This window comes from Mercenaria mercenaria, chromosome 8 (assembly GCF_021730395.1).
Source record: "Mercenaria mercenaria strain notata chromosome 8, MADL_Memer_1, whole genome shotgun sequence".
NCBI lineage: Eukaryota > Metazoa > Mollusca > Bivalvia > Venerida > Veneridae > Mercenaria > Mercenaria mercenaria.
In genome coordinates this window covers 15,961,524-15,985,718 of record NC_069368.1, presented here as the reverse complement: position 1 = coordinate 15,985,718, position 24,195 = coordinate 15,961,524, and the positions used below count along the sequence as shown (strand labels likewise).

General features: G+C 37.8%; 1 protein-coding gene across 5 annotated transcripts in view; it reads right to left on the bottom strand.

Annotated features, from left to right (window-relative positions):
• LOC123522990 (polycystic kidney disease 1 like 1-like) overlaps nt 1-24,195 on the bottom strand; it is a 247,879-nt gene that overhangs the window by 158,457 nt on the left and 65,227 nt on the right. For all 5 annotated transcript variants that reach the window (XM_053549432.1, XM_053549436.1, XM_053549433.1 and 2 more), the window contains 2 exons: nt 5,037-5,192; nt 3,408-3,600 (listed from right to left, as the gene is read on the bottom strand). In XM_053549432.1, the coding sequence (XP_053405407.1) occupies nt 3,408-3,600; nt 5,037-5,192 (349 nt within the window). The remainder of the gene's footprint in view (nt 1-3,407; nt 3,601-5,036; nt 5,193-24,195) is intronic.

Sequence of the window (24,195 nt, the reverse complement as noted above, 5' to 3'; positions counted from 1 at the left end):
TAGGCCAAGCCATAACGGCATGTTGTTCTGTCACAGAGATTGCTCTCCGGTAACTAGGGCTCAGGTTTCTGCTGTTTTAAATAAATGCATCAATAGGCTGGGCTCGTCTGGTATGTACCGATCACATAGTTTTCAAATAGGTAGGGCTACAGACTTAGCAACAGCTGGCCTTCATTTAGAAGCCATTATGAAACTCGGCAGAATGGACATCAGACTCTTATAAATTGTACATTCATGTCTGAAACATTACAGTATCTGTAGTAAAATTTGTTTGTTAATATCACATTTTCGACGTTAGCCATTGGCTAGCCATATCTATTAAATGTTGGTTTACCTATATATAGTTTACACTACGGTTTAAAGACACTGATTCTGGTATGCATGGCATGTGGCCTATGGTCTGCGATTTTGCGGTAAGTGCCAATATACAAGACTGGACCATTGATAGACTAGCTAGCTTCTGTTTATCAAAATTTAAGTTGCTGTATTGCTACTGTGCAGTACATGGATTGCATGTGATATTTTTCACCTTTATAGCAAACCAGTTCTAACCTTTATAACGAGTTTAGAAAAGGGAGGAGCCTCTGACATAAAGAAAAGTAGGAGGAAAGTAGGAATCTGATAAAAAGTAGGAATTTATAAGAACAAACTCATGCCCAGATCAAATAATATTTTATTGGGGAGGCATCAGTTTTAGAACAAAAGTGTCACAGGTAAGGTGCATAGTTCCAAAAGGTTTTGAGGTACTAGAGTGGTATTTAAGGGGTAGAGATCAGAGGACTGTTTGACAATTTTGAAATAAAGGTTTGAAACAGTGGGCTCTTGTGCAATTTTTGGTCTAGATTTTGAAGTATATATGGGAGGAGGCATCCCAGACAATTAAGAGGGGTCAGGGGTTTCTCCCCTAAAAAATTTTCAAATACAAGTATGAAATGATGGTTCTCTGGTGCAATTTTTTGATCTTTATTTGTTAGGATGGGAGGAGGTATCCCAGTCATTTTAGAGGGTTAGGGGGCTCTCCCCCTGGAAAATTTTGAAACACAGGTATGAAATAGCAGGCTCTGGTTCATTTTTAGTCTAAATTTTTACCAGTTATTTTAGGGGAGTTAGGGGGCCTTTACCCTGGAAAATTTTGAAATACAGGTATGAAATGGTGGGCTCTGGTACATTTTTTGGTCTTATTTTGAAGTACTGGGAGGGACACTTTCTTCAGTTGGGTGCAACTTGAATGAGTATAGGTCACTTCTCAGCAAACTTGGGGGGCATGGGCACCCTCTGTCTAGCCCTGGATCTGGGCCTGAATCTTGTACATTTACTCACAATCATGCAGCAGGACATAAATCATAATATATAAGGTCTGTCTATTTTCATGATCATTTGAGGTCCCCACTGTACATAGCTACCTGCAAACTCTTCAAATTCAAAGTCAGTCTTCAACTCACAAAACAAACAGCAGGTTTCTGCATGCATAAGAGGTCACCAGCAGCATGTCAAAGGTCTCTAGAGCGTCACAAGTACACTACCAGTCCTTATATTATATAACAAAATTGATCGTATAAATAGACTTACAATATTTCTTAACATATTTCTTCTTCTTAAGATAAACAAGAGCTGTCACTATTGGTGACAAATGCCCCCGAAGTAGGCCCAAGAATGCCACAGTTGTATTCGCAAACCATCACATATCATTTTGTGACCTTGACCTAAGAGGCCTCGGGGACACATCTTCTCAATATGGTTAACATTTGTGTCAAATTATTTTCAAAATCCCTTCATCAATGGCAGAGTTATGGACCGGACAAGAAACAGACCATGTTAACCTTTGACCTCTAAGTGTGGCCTTGATCTTGGAGCTAGGGATCTGGGTCTTGCTCAAGACACATTGTCTCATTATGGTGAACATTTATGCCAGGTTCTTTCAAAATCCTTTCACGGACTGCAGAGTTATGGACCAGACACAAAACAGACCATATTAACCTTTGACCTCTAAGTGTGACCTTCATCTTGGAGCTAGGGGTCAGGGTCTTGCGCATGACACTTTGTCTCATTATGGTGAACATTTATGCCAAGTAATTTCAAAATCCCTTTATGGATGGAAGAGTTTCAGCCCGGACAAGAATTTACCGGACGCACGGAAGCACGCACAGATGGACGGACAGTGCGATATAGGAATAGTAGATTTTTCAAAAACAAGAGCTGTCTCCATAGGATGACACATGCCCCCGATGGCACGCTGAATGAATAGTTATGGCCGATGTTAGAGTTTAGGACCTTTGACCTATGGACCTGGGTCTTGCGCGCGACACGTTGTCTTACTGTGGTACACATTCATGTCCAGAAATTTTAAAATCCATGCATGAATGACAAAGATATGGACCGGACACGCCCATCAATGCACTATCATGAAATATGACTTTTAACGTCTAAGTGTGACCTTGACCTTTGAGCTACGGACCTGGGTCTTGCGCGCGACACATCGTCTTACTGTGGTACACATTCATGCCAAGTTATTTGAAAATCCATCCATGGATGACAAAGATATGGACTGGACACGAATGCACTATCATCAAAAATGACCTTTAACGTCTAAGTGTGACCTTGACTTTTGAGCTACGCACCTGGGTCTTGCGCGCGACACGTCGTCTTACTGTGGTACACATTCATACCAAGTTATTTGAAAATCCATCCGTGGATGACAAAGATATGTTTGTTTGTTTGTTTTGGGTTTAATGCCGTTTTTCAACAGTATTTCAGTCATGTAATGGCGGGCAGTTAACCTAACCAGTGTTCCTGGATTCTGTACCAGTACAAACCTGTTCTCCGCAAGTAACTGCCAACTTCCCCACATGAATTATCAGAGGTGGAGGACTAATGATTTCAGACACAATGGCGTTTATCAAATAGTCATGGAGAACATACGCCTCGCCCGAGGTTCGAACTCGCGACCCAGAGGTCCGTAGACCAACGCTCTTACCTACTGAGCTAAGCAGGCGGGCCGACAAAGATATGGACCGGACACGAATGCACTATCATGAAAAATGACCTTTAACGTCTAAGTGTGACCTTGACCTTTGAGCTACGGACGTGGGTCTTGCGCGCGACATGTCGTCTTACTGTGGTACACATTCATGCCAAGTTATTTGAAAATCCATCCATGGATGACAAAGATATGGACCAGATATGAAAATTGCGGACAGACCAACAGACGGTTCAAAAACTATATGCCTCCCTTCGGGGGCATAAAAAGTAGGAAAAAAGTAGAAACAGACCTAAAATGTAGGAAAATTAGGAAAAAGTAGGACTATTTGAAAGCCTGTTCAAAGTATAAAATTCAACTTAAGTTTTGGCTCAAGTGCAATTTATATGTTACCACAGTAAAGCACACAGAAATGTTACAATACACTTACCAATATCAAATTTCCAGGAACCTGACACACCATCACCATTTCCAAATGATAAATAGTTGATATCATGGTTCAGATTGTCATATTCCAAGAACTGATCTACATACAGTATGTGGCCTTTACCAACACGTACCTCGTTCTCAGCAAAACTGATCCAAAAGTAGTGAAATTCCGCATTGGAAAGAATGTTTGTCTCCTTTAAAAAGAACATTTTATGAATAACTTTCATAAACAAAACATGTCATTTATTCTCTTAGTACTGAATGACTGGCATGATACTGTTCATTATCAAATCTTATATCTTCTCAAAAATGTAACAATTAAGTCTATTATTATTTTTCTCCTTAAAACTCAATAACAGTTTTAACTGATTTTAGTAAGTTCTAGTTTCAAACTATACTCAAACGCAAAAGAAAGTGTGCACTCAGGTTTCCGTCAACTGAAGTAGATTGTGTTGTCCAAAGTAGATTATTTTGTCTAAAGGTATGTCTTGTTTGGTTCCAAAATTTAGTGCAGTTTATGGCCAATTTGATGTGTTTCAGTATACATTCAAAATTTTGACATTTATGGGGATTCTTGGCTATTCAAAGCCAACAGGGGTCAAAAACGGAAATTGTAAATCTGTCTTGCCAGAAGATAAAAAAGCTGCCTGTTCCTCAAACATTATTTTGTTTGAATATCATGTGTGACCACCTCTACTATTTATTCAAGCACTGATATGGCAATGCTTTATGCCTAACGTAACAGTAGAATGACGTTACAAGGAATTTTATTCCATTCTTGAGTAGTGGTTGTCACCAGAGGTTTGCTGCATCTATGGCGTACAGCAACTCGACCAGTTTGCTGATATTAGCCCCATGTGGTTCTGGGACGATCTGTGTATGAAAAGAATTGCAACCACTGCCTGTAACCCTTGCATGATCGTAAGAGGCAACTTAAATAGGGTCTTAACACTTGGTTTTGCAGTAACTCTGTGATTCCAGCAGGTGTGCAAATTTTGATTCCATACCTCATGTTTTTATTTCAATGTAAATGAGATGTGGAACCAAAATTTGTAGTCCGTAAAACCCAAATAAATAAATAAATAAAGTTTGCTGATATTGCTGGTGCAAAAGAGTTATGGTATTACTTTGGCACCCTAACGTTCTTTTGACATAAATAATGTTGTCACCCCATTGAAGCATTGCTAATGCTTCAGTTCACTGAGCTTCACTTAGTCATGGCATTTTATTACAGCACAGATTTAAAATCTTAATGTGTTTTTCCTTTCACCAAAAGTATAAGAAAACTGACAAAACACATTTTTGTAGACATGTACATTTCCTATGGGCATCATGTGCTAATTGTGCAAAATTCCACTATCGCTTATCAACTTGACTCCACCCAATTGTTACCGTAAAATTGAAGGACGGTTAATAGTACCTGTTCCAAGCAAAGTATGACAGATACCTTTTTTAGAACTGAGACTCTTAAAATTTTAGAAGTGCAGACTTTCTTTTGTGCTTGAGTATATTTTGTCATTTTATTTATGTAGAAACTTTCATTAAAACTCATTTAGATCTAATAGTATTTATGAAGTGCTTACATAAATGTGAAAATTTCAATACTTAAAGGAATGCAACCAATACATACAATATGCTCTGATAATGGACTGTTTCCCAAACTGTTTCGCTCTTTTGTGAGAACAGATTTATGCTTGTTTCCTCCAAAACCAATAGTAACTTCAACAATGTTCTTATCTTTATCAGTTACATCTTCTTGCAGTAGAACATAGGCATCCGACTCGCACTATTGTAGCAGAAATAACAAATATGGAATTAACAAGATAGCAACAAGAGGGTCATGATGACCCTGGATCGCTCACCAGAGTAATATGAGCTACATGTTTCAAATGTCAAACTGATGACTTTTAGAAATTTTTTGGAAGATTTTCTGATGTACAATCAAGTAACCCCTGGGGCGGGGCCAATCTTACCCCAGGCGTCATGATTTGAACAAAGTTTGTAGAAGTCTACTAGGCAATGTAACATATCAAATATCTAAGATCTAGGCCTTCTGGTTTATTTTTAGCAAATTTATGGAGATTTCCCTATGTACAATCAAGTAACCCCTGGGGCTGGGTCAAGATTTCAACAACTTTTGTAGAGGTCCGCTAGGCAATGCTACATGTCAAATATCTAAGCTCTAGGCCTTCTGGTTTATTTTTAGAAAATTTTGAAGATTTTTCTATGTACCATCAAGTAACCCAATGGGGCGGGGTCAATTTGACCCCGGGTGTCATGATTTGAAAATTTTTTGTAGAAGTCCACTAGGCAATGCTACATGTGAAATATCTAAGCTCCAGGCCTTCTGGGTTTTTTTTTTTTGGAAAATTTTGAAGATTTTTCTATATACAATCAAGTAACCCCATGGGGCAGGGTCAATCTGAACCCGGAGGTCATGACTTGAACAAATTTTGTAGAGGTCTACTAGGCAATGCTACACGTCAAATATCTAAGATCTAGGAATTCTGGTTTATTTTTAGAAATTTTTTGAAGATTTTCCTATATGTAAAATCAAGTGACCTCTGGGGCGGAGTCAACTTTGACCCCGGGGCTCATGATTTGAACAAATTTTGTAGAATCCACTAGGCTACACGCGAAATATCTAAGCTCTAGGCCTTTAGTTTATTTTTAGAAAATTTTTGAGGATTTTCCTATGTAAAATCAAGTGACCCCTGGGGCGGGGTCAATTTTGACCCTGGGGGTCATGATTTGAACAAATTTTGTAGAGGTCTACTAGGCAATGCTACATGTCAAATATCTAAGCTCTAGGCCTTCTGGTTTATTTTTAGAAAATTTTTGAAGATTTTCCTTTGTAAAATCAAGTGACCCCTGGGGCGGGGTCAATTTTGACCCCGGGGTCATGATTTGAACAACTTTTGTAGAGGTCCACAAGGCAATGCTACATGTCAAATATCTAAGCTCTAGGTCTTCTGGTTTTTGAGAAGAAATTTTTTTAAGATTTTCCTATGTAAAATCAAGTGACCCCTGGGGCGGGGTCAATTTTGACCCCGGGGTCATTATTTGAATAAATTTGGTAGAGGTCCACTAGGGAATGCTTCACACCAAATATCTAAGCTCTAAGGCTTCTGGTTTTTGAGAAGAAGATTTTTAAAATTTTTCCTTTCGGTTGCCATGGCAACCAGAGTTTTGCATGGAATTCAATTCTTTGAATAATTTTTGTAGAGCTTCACCCAAGGAACATTCCTGTGAAGTTTGGATAAAATTGGCCTAGTGGTTTATGAGGAGATGTTGTTTAAAGTAAAAGTTTATGGACAACAGACGCAGGACGGTGACTGATCAGAATAGCTCACCCTGAGCCTTTGGCTCTGGTGAGCTAAAAAGATGCCAAGACGAAACCATACCGGGGTTGCCACTTGTAGCTAAGAAAATGAAATTCCCTGACTTTTCCCCGACTAAACCATACATTTCACTGACTAATACCACCATACAATATCATCATCCTCCTCTCCTACAGCTGTCCAATGAACTCTTTTATATATTTTTTTGTTTGAGATATAACAAAATTTCCTTAACAAATACAAAGGCCAAGATGGCTCTAAGTCGTTCACCTGAGTAACACACCATAAAAGTGTAAACACATTCGACATAACGATTTCATGGAAACAAATATTCTGACCCATTTTCATTAATAGTGGACCAAAATTGTGGCCTCTTGAGTGTAAACAAGCATTATGTCTCCCACCAGACAGTGGTGTGGAAGACATATTGATTTACTCCAGTCTGTGTGTCTGTCAGTCTGTGTGTCTGTCATAAAGCTTGTCCACATTCTAAGTCGAACATTTCTCATCCGATCTTCACCAAACTTGAACAAAATGTGTTTGATCATAATACCTCAGCCAAGTTCGATAACTAGCCAAATCCACTCTGGCACTTTTGAATTATGGCCCTTGAAATACTGATTGGGTCCACTCATCCAAACCATCTAATTGGGTCCACTCGTCTAGACAATCTAGAGAAACTAGACATTTTTCATAAGGGGTGTGTCTGTCACAAAACTTGTCCGCATTCTAAGTCAAACATTTCTCATCCGATCTTCACTAAACTTGAACAAAATGTGTTTGACCATTAGACCTCAGCCAAGTTCGATAACTAGCCAAATCCGCTCATGCACTTTTGAACTATGGCCCTTGAATTACTGATTGGGTCCACTCGTCCAAACCATCTAATTTGGCCCACTCGTCTAGACCATCTAGAGAAAATATACATTTTTCATAGGGTGTGTGTCTGTCACAAAGCTTGTACGCACTTTAAGTCGAACATTTCTCATCCGATCTTCACCAAACCCATGACAGAATCTGGCCAGTTTTCAAAATACAAGTTGTTTGCAAGTTTTATTAAAAGTCAATTACAAAATGTTGTCTCTATCGTGTTCACAAGCCAAAAATAGCAAATTTTGGTCCTTTAAGGGACCATAACTCTGTAACCAATGATGGGATCTGGCCAGTTTTCAAAAAGGAACCAAGATTGTGAGCAAGTATAATTAAAATTTTTGCAAAATGAGGTCTCTATCGTGTTCACAAGAAACTGTGGACGGACGGTCAACCGGTGAAGGGTGATCACAAAAGCTCACCCTGTCAAAGCCACTGAACATTTTAAACCTCAACCCAGAATTTCTTTTTTCTGACTTTTCTAAAATTTCATTTTTCACTGACCAGTATCAGGATTTTCCTGACAATTCACTGACCTTGAAAAAAAATCATTTTTTCCTGACTTTTCAAGGTAAGTGGCAACCCTACATAATGATAATATGAAATTATTTGTACCGTATAACTGGTTATTTCTGCGGGTAGGTAATTTCTGCGATATTTTGTGGGTCTCTTACAGCTGCAAAAATTTAATTCGCAAATATTTCGTAGTTTCGTATATCGGATCACCCCGTTTGTCGCCTCTTTTTACCTGTGTACTTTAAATTACTTAATCAATACATGTATCCCGCTAGTAGCCCCTCGCTTAACTTTTATTGATAAAGATTTGTAACACTATAGTCCCTTTTATTTGACCTGGCGGGGCGGAGTTAATCTCTGACATATGCAAATAGTGGTAATCTCAAAAAACGAGCAAAATAGGTAGAGCAATATAATTCAGGGTTCATACAGACAAGGCCAAGTCAAATTCAAGGACTTTTCAAGCTCTAGTCTTATAGTTTTCAAGGACTTATTTATAAATAATACTTACACAGATTTGTAAATTCTAGCTGTTCATTCATTGATGCCATTTTAGTCAGGGGAGACAACGCTAACAGAAAGTACGAAACATTCGTACCCAAACTTCGCTTTCGTCCCGAAAACATTCAACCTTTTTTATTACGACGTTTTCGTAGCTCTGCCCATTGCTCGAAACTTGCCGATTTTATTCTAAAAGATTTACTTTTGATTTTCAGGGAGATTTTAATTGTCTAGCATACGAGAAAATAAGAAATTCAAGTACTTTTCAAGGTCTTTCGGCAATTTTCAAGCACTTTTCAAGACAAATTTTGTTTTCAAGGACTTTTCAAGACTGCCCTTCATTTTCAAGTACTTTTCAAGCCTGTGCGAACCCTGTAATTGTTTCATTCCATAATTTTTGGCAAACTAACGACTACCGTATTTTACCTAAGTCTTGGGACAGCATAAAATAATTATTTTTTTCACTGTCCCAAGACTTATTTCCCGAAAAATAATTATTTTGAAAAGTGTCCCAAAAATATGGACATAATAATCGTCATCAGGTAACATCCCCCACCCACCCGTGTTGAAAGCTAAAAAAAAACCTTAACGATTATCAGTAATTATTCTGTTGATAAACAGAGTAATTGGCCTTGTTTTCATCATCAATTGACACCCCCTCAAAGAGCTAAAAGAAGTGTGTCAGTATCATGACATTAGAAGTGGAGATCAAAGCGGTATAGTTTCCCCGAGATTTTCATGGCATTACGTCATGTTTTCGCGCCATGTTGCACATCACTGTTTGATCGTACCGCCTCGGTTCTTAAGTGCTGAAGTAGATCTAGTTTTTCTTTTTAATTTGTTAAAGCGAATGTGCAATATCCCGTATAAACTGATAGGTAAACGTGTCAAACTAAAATAGCGGATATCTTACCTCTGTGACCTATCTGCCCTCAAGGAAATTACAAAATGGTTTGAGAAGAATATCTTATTATAAAGTGTCGTGTCTAAAAAATACATGTACATGTACAAAGATTCATTCAAAACTTATTAAAAATACGCAACAACATCATTATTGTTTTTTAACCACATTTTCTATTTACGTTCACAAGGTCACGTAACAGAAATCTGTTTGCCAAAAAATTGTTTTACTTCATATTTTTAAATTGCTGCCGCCTTTTCATTATTTAAGATTTTTCTATTCTGTTTTTTGTACTTTCTGGTCAAAAGTCTGAATTTTATGCCCATAGTTTGTATCATTTATTTACTTTTAGAAAGAAATAAGTATTTAGGATCGCACTGTTTGAAATTTTGCATGTAATTTTATGAAAATTCGACCGTTTTTGTAGAATTTTGCCAACATTTCTGTCGATACCTTTTTAAAATCATTATAGAATTCAAACTATATTACTTCTCAATCGGTGTTGAAAATCTGAAGCGATAAAATCAAAAAATGAATGCGTGATGCGCGTTTTTTGTATACGTGTCGATGAACAAAAGTAACGGAGTTGTAACTTAGACATTACGATAGGTCGCACGTGCTCGTGGAATGGAAAATTACAGGCATGGCGTTTTGATATCTGTACAATTCGCGGGTAAATTCCAGTCAGTGGTAAATAAAAATAAATAAATAACAGAAAATGGACTTCCTGGCTGCAGCAAAAAAAAACGAAACAAGAGGACCATGATGGTCCTGAATCGCTCACCTGTCCCCACATGACCCAGTTTTGAACTGAGTATGACATCGTTTTTTTCTATTATTTGACATAGTGACCTAGTATTTAAGCTCATGTGACCCAGTTTTGAACTTGACCTAGATATCGAGATAAAAATTCTGACCAAGTTTCATGAAGATCCATTGAAAAATATGGCCTCTAGAGAGGTCACAAGGTTTTTCTATTATCTGACCTAATGACTTAGTTTTTGAAGGCACTTGACCCAGTTTCGAACTTGATCTAAATATTATCAAGGTGAACATTCTCACCAATTTTCATGAAGATCTCATGCAAAGTACGGCCTCTAGAGAGGTCACAAGGTTTTTCTATTAATTGACCTAAGGACCTAGTTTTTAAAGGCAGGTGACCCAGTTTCGAACATCACCTAGATATCATCAAGGTGAACATTCTGACCAATTTTCATGAAGATCTCATGAAAAGTATGGCCTCTAGAGAGGTCACAAGGTTTTTCTATTTTTAGACCTAATGACCTAGTTTTTGATCACACGTCATCCACTTTCGAACTTGACCAAGATATTATCAAGGTGAACATTCTGACCAACTTTCATAAAGATCCCATGAAAAATGTGACCTCTAGAGTAGTCACAAGCAAAAGTTTACGCACGCACGCATGCACGCACGGACGGACGATGGACGCTGCGCAATCACAAAAGCTCACACTGTCACTTTGTGACATGTGAGCTAAAAATACAACACTTAACTGGTGTGGTAAAAAAACACTTTACTAGTAAAAACACGACACGAAAATGTTTAAAAAAAATAGTCTTTGATTCTTATAATTATTTGATATTTTGATCGATACAACACCATACAATGTATAATAACGGTATTTGGGTTACATCTTGAATCAGTACACAACCATAGTCCCAACATTTAAGGACGAAAAGTAAGCTGAGAAAATACATGTCCAAAAACTTAGGGTCAAGAAAAATAATTATTTTTCCACATTTTAGGGGTGTCCCAAGATTTAGGGTGTCCCAAGACATAGGTAAAATACGGTAAAATTCAACGCTACATTGGTTACATGTACTACAAACCCTGCACAAAAATGTAGCGAACCGTCGTGAAACCACCCCCCACCAGGTTAAATAAAATGCACTATAGCAGTAAAGTACAAAATAATTTTTCAGTTTTGCATCGTGTACAATCAATTTTAGCCAGTTTGGTGTTTGCAATAGTTCAAGCAAGATTTGTAAATTAATGGCTCTGCTGAAATACCTTGTAGAAAGGGCTTGCTGGATCCCAACTGGCCCTTGTCTGATAGCTTGTCGCCATGGGAAATAAATGACTGCAATGAAATTGTAAAGGAATTAACTGACTGTGAAAAGGCAGGCATTGCTCAGAGAGTTGGATACACGTTTGAATAGAGTATAAACAGTGTCAAAATGAATTAGTGAGTGGTGGTGAAATACATTTGTATTTTAAATGAAGATTTTAAATGTGTTTCAGGGTATTGCGCAGTAACTGTTGAACTGAGTGCCTGTACCTTATCGTAATACATGGTATTTTAACGTGTGTTTTTAACTGTTTTTATGCATGAAATAAATTTTAAACCTTGTAACTTGTACCTCACTATACAGAGCCATGTCCCAAACATTAAAGCAACTCTTCATGGATAAACGCAGAAATTAAATTAACCTCTCTACAGAAATCCGCAGAAATTAAAATAGCGGAAATTAGTATATCCATTTTCATGCCCAAAACGCAAAAATTTGCACCTGCAGAAATAACCAGTTATACCGTACTTTTCTTGGGAGACTAATATTCCTGAAATTTGCATATAATGTAATCCCAATGAAGCAGTAAATTCCCATTTTCTTTATGTTCAAATGTCAATTTACATCCCAAGGAAAGCCTTTGTGGTCTAAACAACACAATCATACTAGAAGACACTTTTGTAAAAAAGCACATGTCTTCCCTAAAGCATAACCGTCATAGGTAAGAAGTCAACAGGGGACAGGAGAAGGTCAAAGAGACAGTGATGGATGGCTTTGTGACTGAAATGCAAAAGGAATCATCTACACTGCATGTACAGTCATCCCATGAAAACCCAAATTCTGGGTCAAGTGGTTCTCCTGTTGTGGACTGGAAACAATTTTCCTTGTTCAGGCCCCTGTGACCTTGACCTTTGATCAAGTGACCCTAAAAACGGTAGGGGCCATCTACTATGTAAGCCCTATACCCCCACAATATCGCCTTGTCACAGAACTAAGCCAATTTCAAAGCTAAACTTGCTTGACCTTTGACCTCAAAATCAATAAAGGCCATCTGCTTGTCATGATCAACCTCCCTATGAATTTTCATGATCCTCGGCCCAAGCTTTCTCAAGTCATTGTCCGGAAAAGGTTTAAATGTTCCGGGTCACTCAGACCTTTGACCTTTGGAACTCAAAATCAATACGGGTCATCTGCTGGTCATGACTTACCTCCCTACTAAGTTTCGTGGTCCTAGTACCTAGTGTTCTGAAGTTATTGTCCGAAAACCATTTAGATGTTCCAGGTCACTGTGACCTTGACCTGTGACCTACTGGCCTCAAAATAATTAAGGGTCAACTGCTGGTCATAACCAACCTCCATATCAATTTTCAAGATCCTAGGCCCAAGCCTTCTCAAGTTATCATCCAGAAACAGTTTAACTGTTTCGTATTATTGTTACCTTGACCACTGACCTACTAACCTCAAAGTCAATCTTTACCTAAATTTTACCATGTTACACCTATGTACAAAAATATATGATCCTAGACCCAAGCGTTCTCAAGTTATCATCCAGAAACTGTTGAACTGTTCCTAGTCACTGTGACCTTGACCTTTGACCTACTGACCTTAAAGTCAAACTTGACCTGTATTTCATGTTATTACACCTTTGTACCAAAATTTATTATCATACACCCAAGTGTTCTCGTTATAATTCGGAAACTGCTGAACTGTTCAGGGTCACTGTGACCATGACCTTTGACCTACTGACCCTAAAGTCGAACTTGACCTGTATTTTCCATGTTACACCTGTGTACAAAAATTACATAAATCAGTGAAGCCTTTCATGAGTTATCATTGGAAACCATGAAAACTAACGGACTGACAAACCAACCGACCGACAAATTCTTGTTCTTATACACCCCCCAAACTTCGTTTAATTGGGGTATAACAGGAGACCCCCCGGGGCGAGGCCTCTTTTCATCTCAGGGGCATAATTCTAACAATCTTGTTAGAAATCAACTAGGAAATGACACATACTAAATATCAAAGGCCTAGACCTTGAACATTCAGACAAGAAGAATTTTTAATTTTAAATTTAAATTTTAGACATATGTCTATGTAAAATTTGGCACACCCTGGGTGGGGCCTCTTTTCAACTAAGGGCATAATTTGAATAATCTTGGGAAAGGACCACTAGGCCCTGCTCGTACCAAATATCAAAAGCCTAGGCTTTCCAGTTTCAGACAAGAAGATTTTTAAAGTTTTTCTTATATATGTAAAACTATGGACCCCAAGGGCAGGGCTTCTATTCACCCTAGGATATTAATTTGAACAATCTTGGTAGAGGACCATAAGGCAATGCTACATACAAAATATCAAAGGCCTAGATCTTGTGGTTTCAGAAAAGAAGACTTTATATAAACTATGTGACCTGGGCCTGGGTGGGGCAATATCTGACCCTAGAGGGATAATTTGAACAAATTTGGTAGAGGACTATTTGATGATGCTACATCCCAAATATCAAAGCCCTAGACCCTGTGGTTTTGAACAAGAAGATTTTCAAAGTTTTTCCCTATGTGAGTCTATATAAACCATGTTACCCCGGGAGCAGGGCCATATTTAACCCTAAGGGAATAATTTGAACAATCTTAGTAGAGGACCACTAAATGATGTTACATACAAAATGTTAAAGCCCTAAGCCCTGTGGTTTTGGACAAGAAGATTTTCAAAGTTTTTCCTATATAAATCTATGTAAACCATATGACCCCAAGACGGGCCATATTTGGCCCTAGGGCGATAATTTGCAATTACTTTGTAAAGGACCATTAGATGATGCCACAAACAAATATCAAAGCCCTAACTACTCTGGTTTTGGGCAAGAAGATTTTTAAAGATTTTCCTTTTGGTTGCCATGGCAACCAGAGCTCTGGATTTCAATTCTCTGAGCAATTTTGATAGGGTGCCACCCTAGGATCATTTCTGTGAAGTTTAGTGCAAATCTACTCAGTGGTTTTGACGAAGATGTTTGAAATTTACAATATAGCAATATAGGGAAAATAAGCTCCTTGGCGGCCATGTTTTTTACCCGAACAGAATGGCTAGAGGGTCACCTAGAGATCATTTCTACAAATTATTTTTGAAATCCGGCTAACAGTTTCTGACGAGAAGATTTTTAAAGATTTTCCTTTCGCTTGCCATGACAATCAAAGTTCTGCATGGACTTCAATGCTTTGGGCAATTTGAAAGGGGGCCACAAGGGCACTAGAAAACTTTTGGGGACAGGTACTCATACCCTGAGGAAGTGGAATGTTTCGTCGTTTTAAGACAAAAAGGGGCAGTTTTAGCCATATTCACAGTGTATAGACTCTCTGTACGCCCAAAAGGAAGTCGTCAATAACTAGGCGTTCACTTTCGTTTTTCAAATTTTTGGAAGCTGTCGGTAGTGAGTATTTTTATGTGTTCTTTGGCCATTTGAAATAAATATTCTTGTTGTATATATTTTCCAATGTATGATAAATGTCTCTGCAATAAACAGCCGTTAAATAGACATTTACACATGAAATTTAAACGTATTTTCACCCAAAACCCAGCAGGTCAAAGCAAAAGACGATGCATTCAGGCTAAAAATGCCCATTATTTAGGAACTGCAAGTGAAATACGTGTCAGAACCGCTTCTGAATGTTAAATTATAAATCCATGCAAATGAGTTTATACCTACAAATATGAATTTACAATCCTGAATAGTTTAAATATTACTCGAAATAAAATAAGAACATGTACCATTCTATGTCTTTTATTTACCTCACTGTTATACTGTTAAATATTTTAAGATCATATAACACATTATGACGAACAAATGACTTGAAGTTCTTGATTTCTAAATTAATATATTCTACATCTGCTAAGGTAAATGCATCAACAGATCTGAGAAAACATTGAAAAGTTAAGTTGGCATGTTTTTGACCGCTCTATCTTCAAGCGAGAGGAGACCAGGCGCAAGCATGAGACAACACGCGATGCGATGACCCCTAAAAACCGCAGACGGCACCCAGCACACGGACCACACCCGAATGTATGACAGTAGACCTCAGCTAACCACGGCTCCGCACCAAAACGATGCCACGAAGCAAGTCAAGGGCTACCGCCAAACACTCAGTGCTAGAAAGCTGTTTAATATATGTCTGTGCTAAAAACAAGAACGACAATATTGGCATTATTGTCCACGAAAACGGCACGCATTAAATATTTATGAGACAGCCCAATGCTTCAGCCAGTAAAACTAAAAAACGGACTTACTGGGCCTACCACACAAAAACACCAACTGATGCACTCCAGACACTTCACCTTGCAAGATGCAACGCAACATACCAACTTTATAGTGAAGCATTACAGACAACGGACAGACAACGAAATGCAACCAGGGCCTCACCAGTACCATTGTGATGCATTACAGACACTTCCTATCGCAAGAAACAACGCAACATAGGCATCACCAACACTACAGTGAAGCACTATGGACAACGGAATGCAACCTGAGCTCACCAGTACCACAGTGATGCATTACAGACACTTCTTTTCGCAAAACAATCTAGGCATCGCCAGTGATGCACCACAGACAAAGTGTTTTCACTTAGCAAAAACGCAACACAACATATGCTTCACTAATACTGTAGTTATTCACTACAGAAGCTTCACTACGCAAAAGGCAAAGCAACCTAGGCATCACCAGAGCTATAGTGGTACACTACAACCACTTTACAAGCAAGCAACGCAACGCAATGCAATCTAGGATTCGCCAGTACTATAAGGACGAAATCCTAGTGAGCCGAAGCAACTTCAGGTCAAACAACCTTAAATAGCAAAGTGCATCTTTTGCAATGAACAACCTTTGGTGTACTGTTTAAGACAACAATGTCTTTGTGATAGGCCCCGATAAAGGCATACATAGTTTCACAAAGCTGAGCGGACCGTGTCCATAACTGAAAGACGACAACGCTAATTACAGTCTAACCTGTACTAACGGTCACCTCCGATCAGCGGTCACCTCCGTTCAGCGGCCATTTTATGACGCCCCGACGGATTTTCCTCTATTTTATCACTTTATTCAGCGGCCACCTGCCGTCCGCGGCCAGCGGCCACCGAAATTGCCTCCCGACCGCCGTATTTGACCCCTTTCAACGGCCATTTTTCTTCTAAAACCAATTATTTTTAGGCAATAATCGCCGAAGATACCCGATTTTGAGAAGCACGTGGTTGCTAAGTTTCGCGTGACTTCACCACAAGAACGACAAAATGACATGAGCTTCTCAATTAAAACTGATAACCAAAGGTGTAATCCCCTTTTGTTATGATCAAATGGCCAGTAATTATCGGTAATTAGCGTGTCACCTCGTGTCAGTTTTGTTGTTCACAGTTTGACCTCGGTTAAAGATAATACTCGATAACTAATTAGTAGCATAATATTTGTGATTTTTTTATACTTCTGTCATGAAAATACTATTAAATTTATACGAAATTAATTGTGTTTGAAAAAAAAATATAAACCACTCTTTATCTTTTACGGAACGTAACGGTAATCTTAGATTTATCGTAGACAATAAGCGCCGAGAGTGGCTTCCCTTACCAAAATGGCGAAAATTGTAAACAGACTTGTTTGAAGTTGGAAAATTGTCTGTAACAATTTTTGTGGTAAAAAAACACGCGGGAGTTTTAGATTGCTAAAGAAGACCATTCGTACTGCGAAGGCAAATGCACGTCATTGTATTCTGGTAAAATAATAATGGAAACCCCAAAAAGAAATGGGCCAAAAGGCTATAGACCGGTCAGAAGTCTGAAAAATACATATACTGGCTGCACCTCCGATCGGCGGTCACCTGGCTTAAGCGGCCAAATTGTCTGCTTCCCTTGGCTGGCTGCTTAAGACAGGTTAGACTGTACACTGAACTGTTCCGAATAAAATTCACCACACCAAACGGATAGATATATCTCTAGTTCAGCGTCTACCGTATAAATCGCCACAAAACAATGAAAAAACACCCAACCGGTTATTGTTTAGCAATCTAATTAACTCGGTATCTCGCCTGATCCCCTTATTCAACATTATTTAAACAATCCTAACATTTAAGGTATAATTACAGATTCATAAAAGTTACTCAACAAAAATAACTGTCAGTGAGCCTTATCATATATATATAAGCTAAGATATAAATGAAAATAACTAAGCTAATGTAATACACAAGTTCATGTAATTTCTTTTCCTATATATTCTTTTAAAGAGAATATCTTAAACATTAATTCAATTTCCGATATCCTAAAAAAGCACACAGTTCCAGTTAAAACATTCCAACGAATGCTGTTATTTATGAACATAATACACCTGAATTCCATAAATCGGGAACGATCCAAAAGTTCATTTCCATGAAGTATCTACGGTACTTTGAAGTTCCTTCGACTTGGCTTCTATAACAGAACATTCATTCGTAACTTCTTTGAGTATGATTATAATTGGGATATCGGAGACTTCACAGTGTTGCACTACCAGCTCACTGACAGCTTCAGTAAATGCCATATAAGAAATCTGTACCCTGAAAGTATAATGCAAAAAGCAGCAAATCTGATACAAATTTCTCCTGAATGTCAGGTCTTTAACCAAAAACTAAGGTAACCATAAAAATTACTACATAGCAACTATAGGGGTGTGGCGGGAGGGTAAGTTTATCTTTACCGAACGACATGTAGAAGAACAGTGAGAAATATGTCAGTCAGTTTATAATAACGGTCTATTCGCCCTTTCAGATGCAATGTGAGAAATCTGCACGGGCTTTTTGCTTTTATATTGAACAATTGGCTGTGTTCTCGGCTCGCTGAACATGCACATCAGTACTGTATTGATAAAACGAGAACCAGTTCAACTGAATGATAAAGGCCGATTAATCCCGATTCCTTAGCAACTAACAAACTTATTTCTCCGGAAATAAATGAAATTATTTTAAAGAAATAATTTATATTATTTCATATTACTCGAAATAAAATAAGAACATGTACCATTCTATGTCTTTTATTTACCTCACTGTTATACTGTTAAATATTTTAAGATCATATAACACATTATGACGGACAAATGACTTGAAGTTCTTGATTTCTAAATTAATATATTCTACATCTGCTAAGGTAAATGCATCAACAGATCTGAGAAAACATTGAAAAGTTAAGTTGGCATGTTTTTGGCCGCTCTATCTTCAAGCGAGAGGAGACCAGGCGCAAGCATGAGACAACACGCGATGCGATGACCCCTAAAAACCGCAGACAGCACCCAGCACACGGACCACACCCGAATGTATGGCAGCAGACCTCAGCTAACCACGGCTCCACACCAAAACGATGCCACGAAGCAAGTCAAGGGCTACCGCCAAACACTCAGTGCTAGAAAGCTGTTTAATAAGCACCAGGCGTCCCGTCTCCTCTCGATTTATTGATTTTTTCCGCCACAATAAATTTTGCAAAAATTTATCCCCCAAAAATCAACACAAAGAAAAATTCGACATTTACAAGTTTCTATTAAGTATCTCTGTAACCGAGACAAATCTCAAGCAAAATGCAATGAATCCGCGCGAAAGAAATTATAGCGTATGCATAAAATATAGGTAAACATTCAATCCACACGGCCAGCCGATCACTCGAGTCGAAAATATCACGCGGTGCTACCGAAAAATACTGTAATATTTCTAACACGAATGGGCAGTTTATCCGTCTGCCAAATCTAATAGAAGCCTTAATTAAGGGCCAATTTTGATTAGTCTGTAACCCTGCCTGAACGGAAACTGACGGAACAGTACGTACAGGACAAACTTAGTGTATTGATGCACTTATCTCCAATAGCATAAATCTAGAACCCCATTTTACCGGAAAAAGGTTGCTGTGGCATAACAAAATATAATGTGATTTGGTTTAACCGTAAAATTCTTGGGCAAACTAGGCCTTAACAAAATAATTCGATGTTCGGCTATTTGTGACGTTACAACTTTGAAGGGGATAGTCATGAAAAGTTTGTTTTATCTCTTGCGCATTTTGCGTGAAAACACGGTAAACGTCAATCGTGTAAGTACATACATAGTTTCAAATCACCAGTAAATTCGTAATTTTAGATATTACTTAATATTCTTACCTAAACCAATCAACTTTTGACACATACAAGTTTAAGTTGAATTCGTGTCCAAATCGTGAAATAATTTGCATAATTTTAAACCTCTAGCATGTAAAGCGTCGGTAGCAATGAACATTTTTTTTTTTTTTTTTTTTTTGGAAATTGCTTAAACTATTTCAAATGGTCTTTCGAATGTTTGACTCGGGTGGGGATATTGCCCATAAGAAAAAAAAAGGATCTTAATATTTCCTAGAATCGTGTTAAATTAGTTGAACTATGTGCAAACTAGACTGGTTTCTTTTTGTATTTTCAACAAAATAAGATGCTCTTTCTGATTTGTCTTAGAATTTATTAAACGTATAACCAAATACTGTCCGTAAAAGTCAGGTCAGCCTGTTCCCTAAATACCGGACCCGGCCTACGCTTGAAGCCACCAATACACTTAATCTGAATAAGCGGCCTGCCAAAGTAGGCCGATGTGAAAACAACTGTAAACAAACTTTATTTGTAGTTATAATAAATCTGTAATAAAATAGGTATATATCTACCGCCACAAAAGTGGACTTGATTCTGTATGACAACCCTGTAATAGATTACTTATTAATAACAACGAAAAAACACACTTATATACTAGTGAAAATAATGCAAATGATAAATCGGCAACGTTAAACCATGATAAAGTGTGTTGAGAACTCTTACACTAAACCATACGTCATGAATAAAATGACGTATTCACTAAGTATAGGCTATACTTTTACCGGTTATAATTGACGGAATATTTCAAATGCTTTTAAAAGCAGTGCTACACATTATCAGAGAATCTGTAGAGATTTCCGACCAGTTCTAAACAAAAAGCTATAAAAATAAAATGTGTACTTTATACTTCTTTGTTCTAAATAAAGAATGTCTTAATTTTTCAATCCGAAGGCGAAGCAGGGCATCTCAAATGCCATTAAAACGACCAGGCACGTGATTGGTTTTGAATAAAATATTTAAATGAAGGCACCAGACATAATCGCCACTGAATTTGATTTCTTCATTCGAAAGGCCGGTACCCTAGATAAATGGGGAATAATATAATAGTTCTAGAACAATTCTATCGGAAGTTACGCCGTATTTATGACACGTGTCCGGCAACTTTGCGTGACACCAATGACCTTTATTCAAAACATTCACCCCAAACATTTACCAAAAAAAAAAAACAACAAAAAAACAACTGTTCGCCCTGTTTGGGAATCCAAAAATAGTCCTAAAAAACGGGTATACCGATTGTAATATCGCAAGAATCCTAGTAACAGTGTTAAATTTAAACAAATCTCAACCCTTATGTTGTAATAGGCTTGCTAAGCCAACAGAATGAGTCGGATGAAGCAGAGACGAAACAGTCTACACACATATGTAGTCCTAAAGAAAAAAATTATTCTGTGAAACAATCGATGGTGTTTTTTTTTTGTTGTTGTTTTTGTTTTTTAAATAAACAGACTTCCTGTATTTTTTTAATTTACTTTCTGAAGTGTAGTGGTCAGAATTCGGACCACCATCTATAGGCCTACAAATCAAGCTCTGAACCCCAAAATCTCAGTCATTAGTGCCTTCGTTTTTTCGTCTGCCAGCTGCTATCAAATTCTTAAATACATTTAAAGCCGCCCGTAAAACAAGTTTGTGTCGTAAAACCACCACCAATAAAATCGTCTAGATAGTTCTGTTGTTTGCCCGAATTCATGTATGATTTCAACACAGAATTCTTAAATGGCCACCACGACCTGACCTAGTAACCTTCTTCTTTTCTTTTTTTTTTTTTTTAACCAAGAAAACTTCATGAAAATCATTCTTAAATTACAGGTAATATACAGCTATGATGGATAATTAAGGCCCTTCCTAAAATAAATGAGTTTATAGCTTCATCTGCAAACTTATTCAATCAATCTCTTATCATCATAGTTTTAAGAACATAGCATAGAATGACTACTTTACACTGAAGAAACCAAATGTGTTCGAAATCAAGTTTAACTTAATACACTAATTTCTGTACATATTGTTACATTAATTAAATAAAGTGTTAAGACATTAAACACCTTGCCTTGGCCTAATCTATGTCACCGTCAAATTGTTACTAAATACTTGTATATTTCAATCTTTTCATGCAAATCATGTAAAATTACCGTCATGGAAATACAAAAGAATACAGGTATTTTGTGGCGCATCTTTAAATCCTAGTAAATTTCGCAGTTATCGACTCCCCAAAAGGAAGTGCTGTATCAAAATAAAACGTTCTGTGTCAGTCCAGTAATCTGTGTTAGCAGAGAAGACTATTAAACGTACTAAACGGTATGCGTTTGCGTTTTGTTTTTTTTTTATGTCAAGTCACTTGACCTAGATATTGACTTCTTTTAGAAATTTGACAGCTGTTATTCTGGGTTGATATAGTCTACTTTGACCGGCGAATTTGCTAAGTTAACTATATCGATATATTTTTTTTTTGTGTGTGTGTATGTTATTTTCTTTTTCTTGTTTCTTTCTTTTTTTTTTTTTTTTTTTTAAAGAGCTTAGATTGATTTATGTATTGGAGCTCTTGGGACGAAATTTCATTTGATCTCCGGGCGCGACCCCAATCTTGACCCGTAAAAGGTCTCTGAAATGCTCTACTTGCAAATTATCCCGGGATTTGAGTTTTGATATTTTACTGAAAAGTTATACTGACTACAGGGCACTCCCGAATGTTGAGCGAAGTATGTGCTACATATGAGAAATTTGAATATTAATGAAGTAATTGCACGTGCAGTGACGTGTACTCGCCCGAACCGTTTCCGCCGCGTTGTAACCTGCATACATCGCCGCCACAAGTCTACTATGTTTTAGGACCAGGATGCGGGCGATATTGCCCGACGCAACCGAAACTGCCCAACGTGCACACGCCATGCTAAAACTTGTACATGTAACAAAGCATTTTCTGAACTTAGATATATCGACGCATAAATAATGAACGCTTTAGACCACTGCATATAGAATTAATCTTGCCTAGGTGTTTATAATCTGACTGTCGGTAGACAATTTAAAATGTCTTTCTTACTAAAAACGTTTTGTTAACTAAAATGCCCCCTTTGACTAATAACGCCAAATTAATATATTCATCTCTGAAAATCTGCTCAAGGGAGAAATGCAGAAGTGCCGCCAATAAGACACGGGTAAGGCTTACAGAAGGTATGATTTGATTTGCGCATCTTGCCACAGACTGTAACCTTTTGTTCAATATTAGACCTGCTGGCCATACAGACGAGCTACTATAAATGACCTATACACTTAATCGCCACACTCTCCTTGAATTTTTACCTCTAACAATGACATAGTCTTGTGAAATACCCGAACCATGTAAAATACTTATAAATCAATAATATTATTATTACACCCACCAGCATCATCTTGCAACTGTCTGTTTCTTCCTTTTCGATAACGTTAAATTTGCACCATTACCGATCCCTCGTGCTCCAAGGTCATCCCTTACAGAAGAAAAAGGCCTGCTGCGTACTCTTGCTGTGTACATACAGCGTATATGATGCGTACATGATGTGTACTGAAATCAAGGGCTTTAAATAGTACGCAGGATATACACCGCACATACACCGATAGTACGTTTGTAGTACACTTTTGACATGCAAATGAGCTCTGCCGCGTACTACTTGCTGCGTACATGCTGTGGACTACATAGTACACAGGATGTACGCTGGAGGAATTTAGTATGCGGGAAATAGTACGCAGCATGTACGCGGCACATACACTTTTCACATGCAAATGAGCCTGCGGTGTACTACCCCTGCGGCGTACATGCTGTGTACTCCTGTGGCGTACATGCTGTGTACTCCTGCGGCGTACATGCTGTGTACTCCTGGCCCGAGTCCTGCGGCGTACATGCTGTGTACTCCTGCTGCATACATGCTGTGTACTCTTGTGGCGAAACTGCTGTGATAATGTAAATTCCTTACCCCACCAACTATTGTATGCAAATGCTGATCATTTGGACAGAAAAAAACAGAAAAAAGATAAGTGACATGCATCAATAAGTTTTACCCTTACCAAAATAATGTAGATTGATGTTATCAAATAAATTAGTATGCTTTTCTTCATCCACTTTTCAATGAAATAAATCAATTTTTGTAGCATGTAATTTGGTAAACATTTGAAGAAAATGGAGTAACTGCATCAAGGGGAAACAACTTTAATGCAACTAAATATAAGTGTTATGATTTATTATAGACGATGTGTGCGTAGTATGTATTTATTTTGATTAAAATCCATCTGAGAACAATCTAGGACTGGAATTATATAAGCATTTATACACTTTTACGTCCGTAAAAAGTAGCGCACCAAAAAATTTTGGATTGATTTTTTCCAATGGGGCGAGCGCAATTAGCCAAAAACATTCTGAAAATATACCAGCGGCAAATCCGATGAACAACTTTTTAATCTGGTGAGGCCTTAATGAGTTAACATAATGAGCATTAAAGCCTTT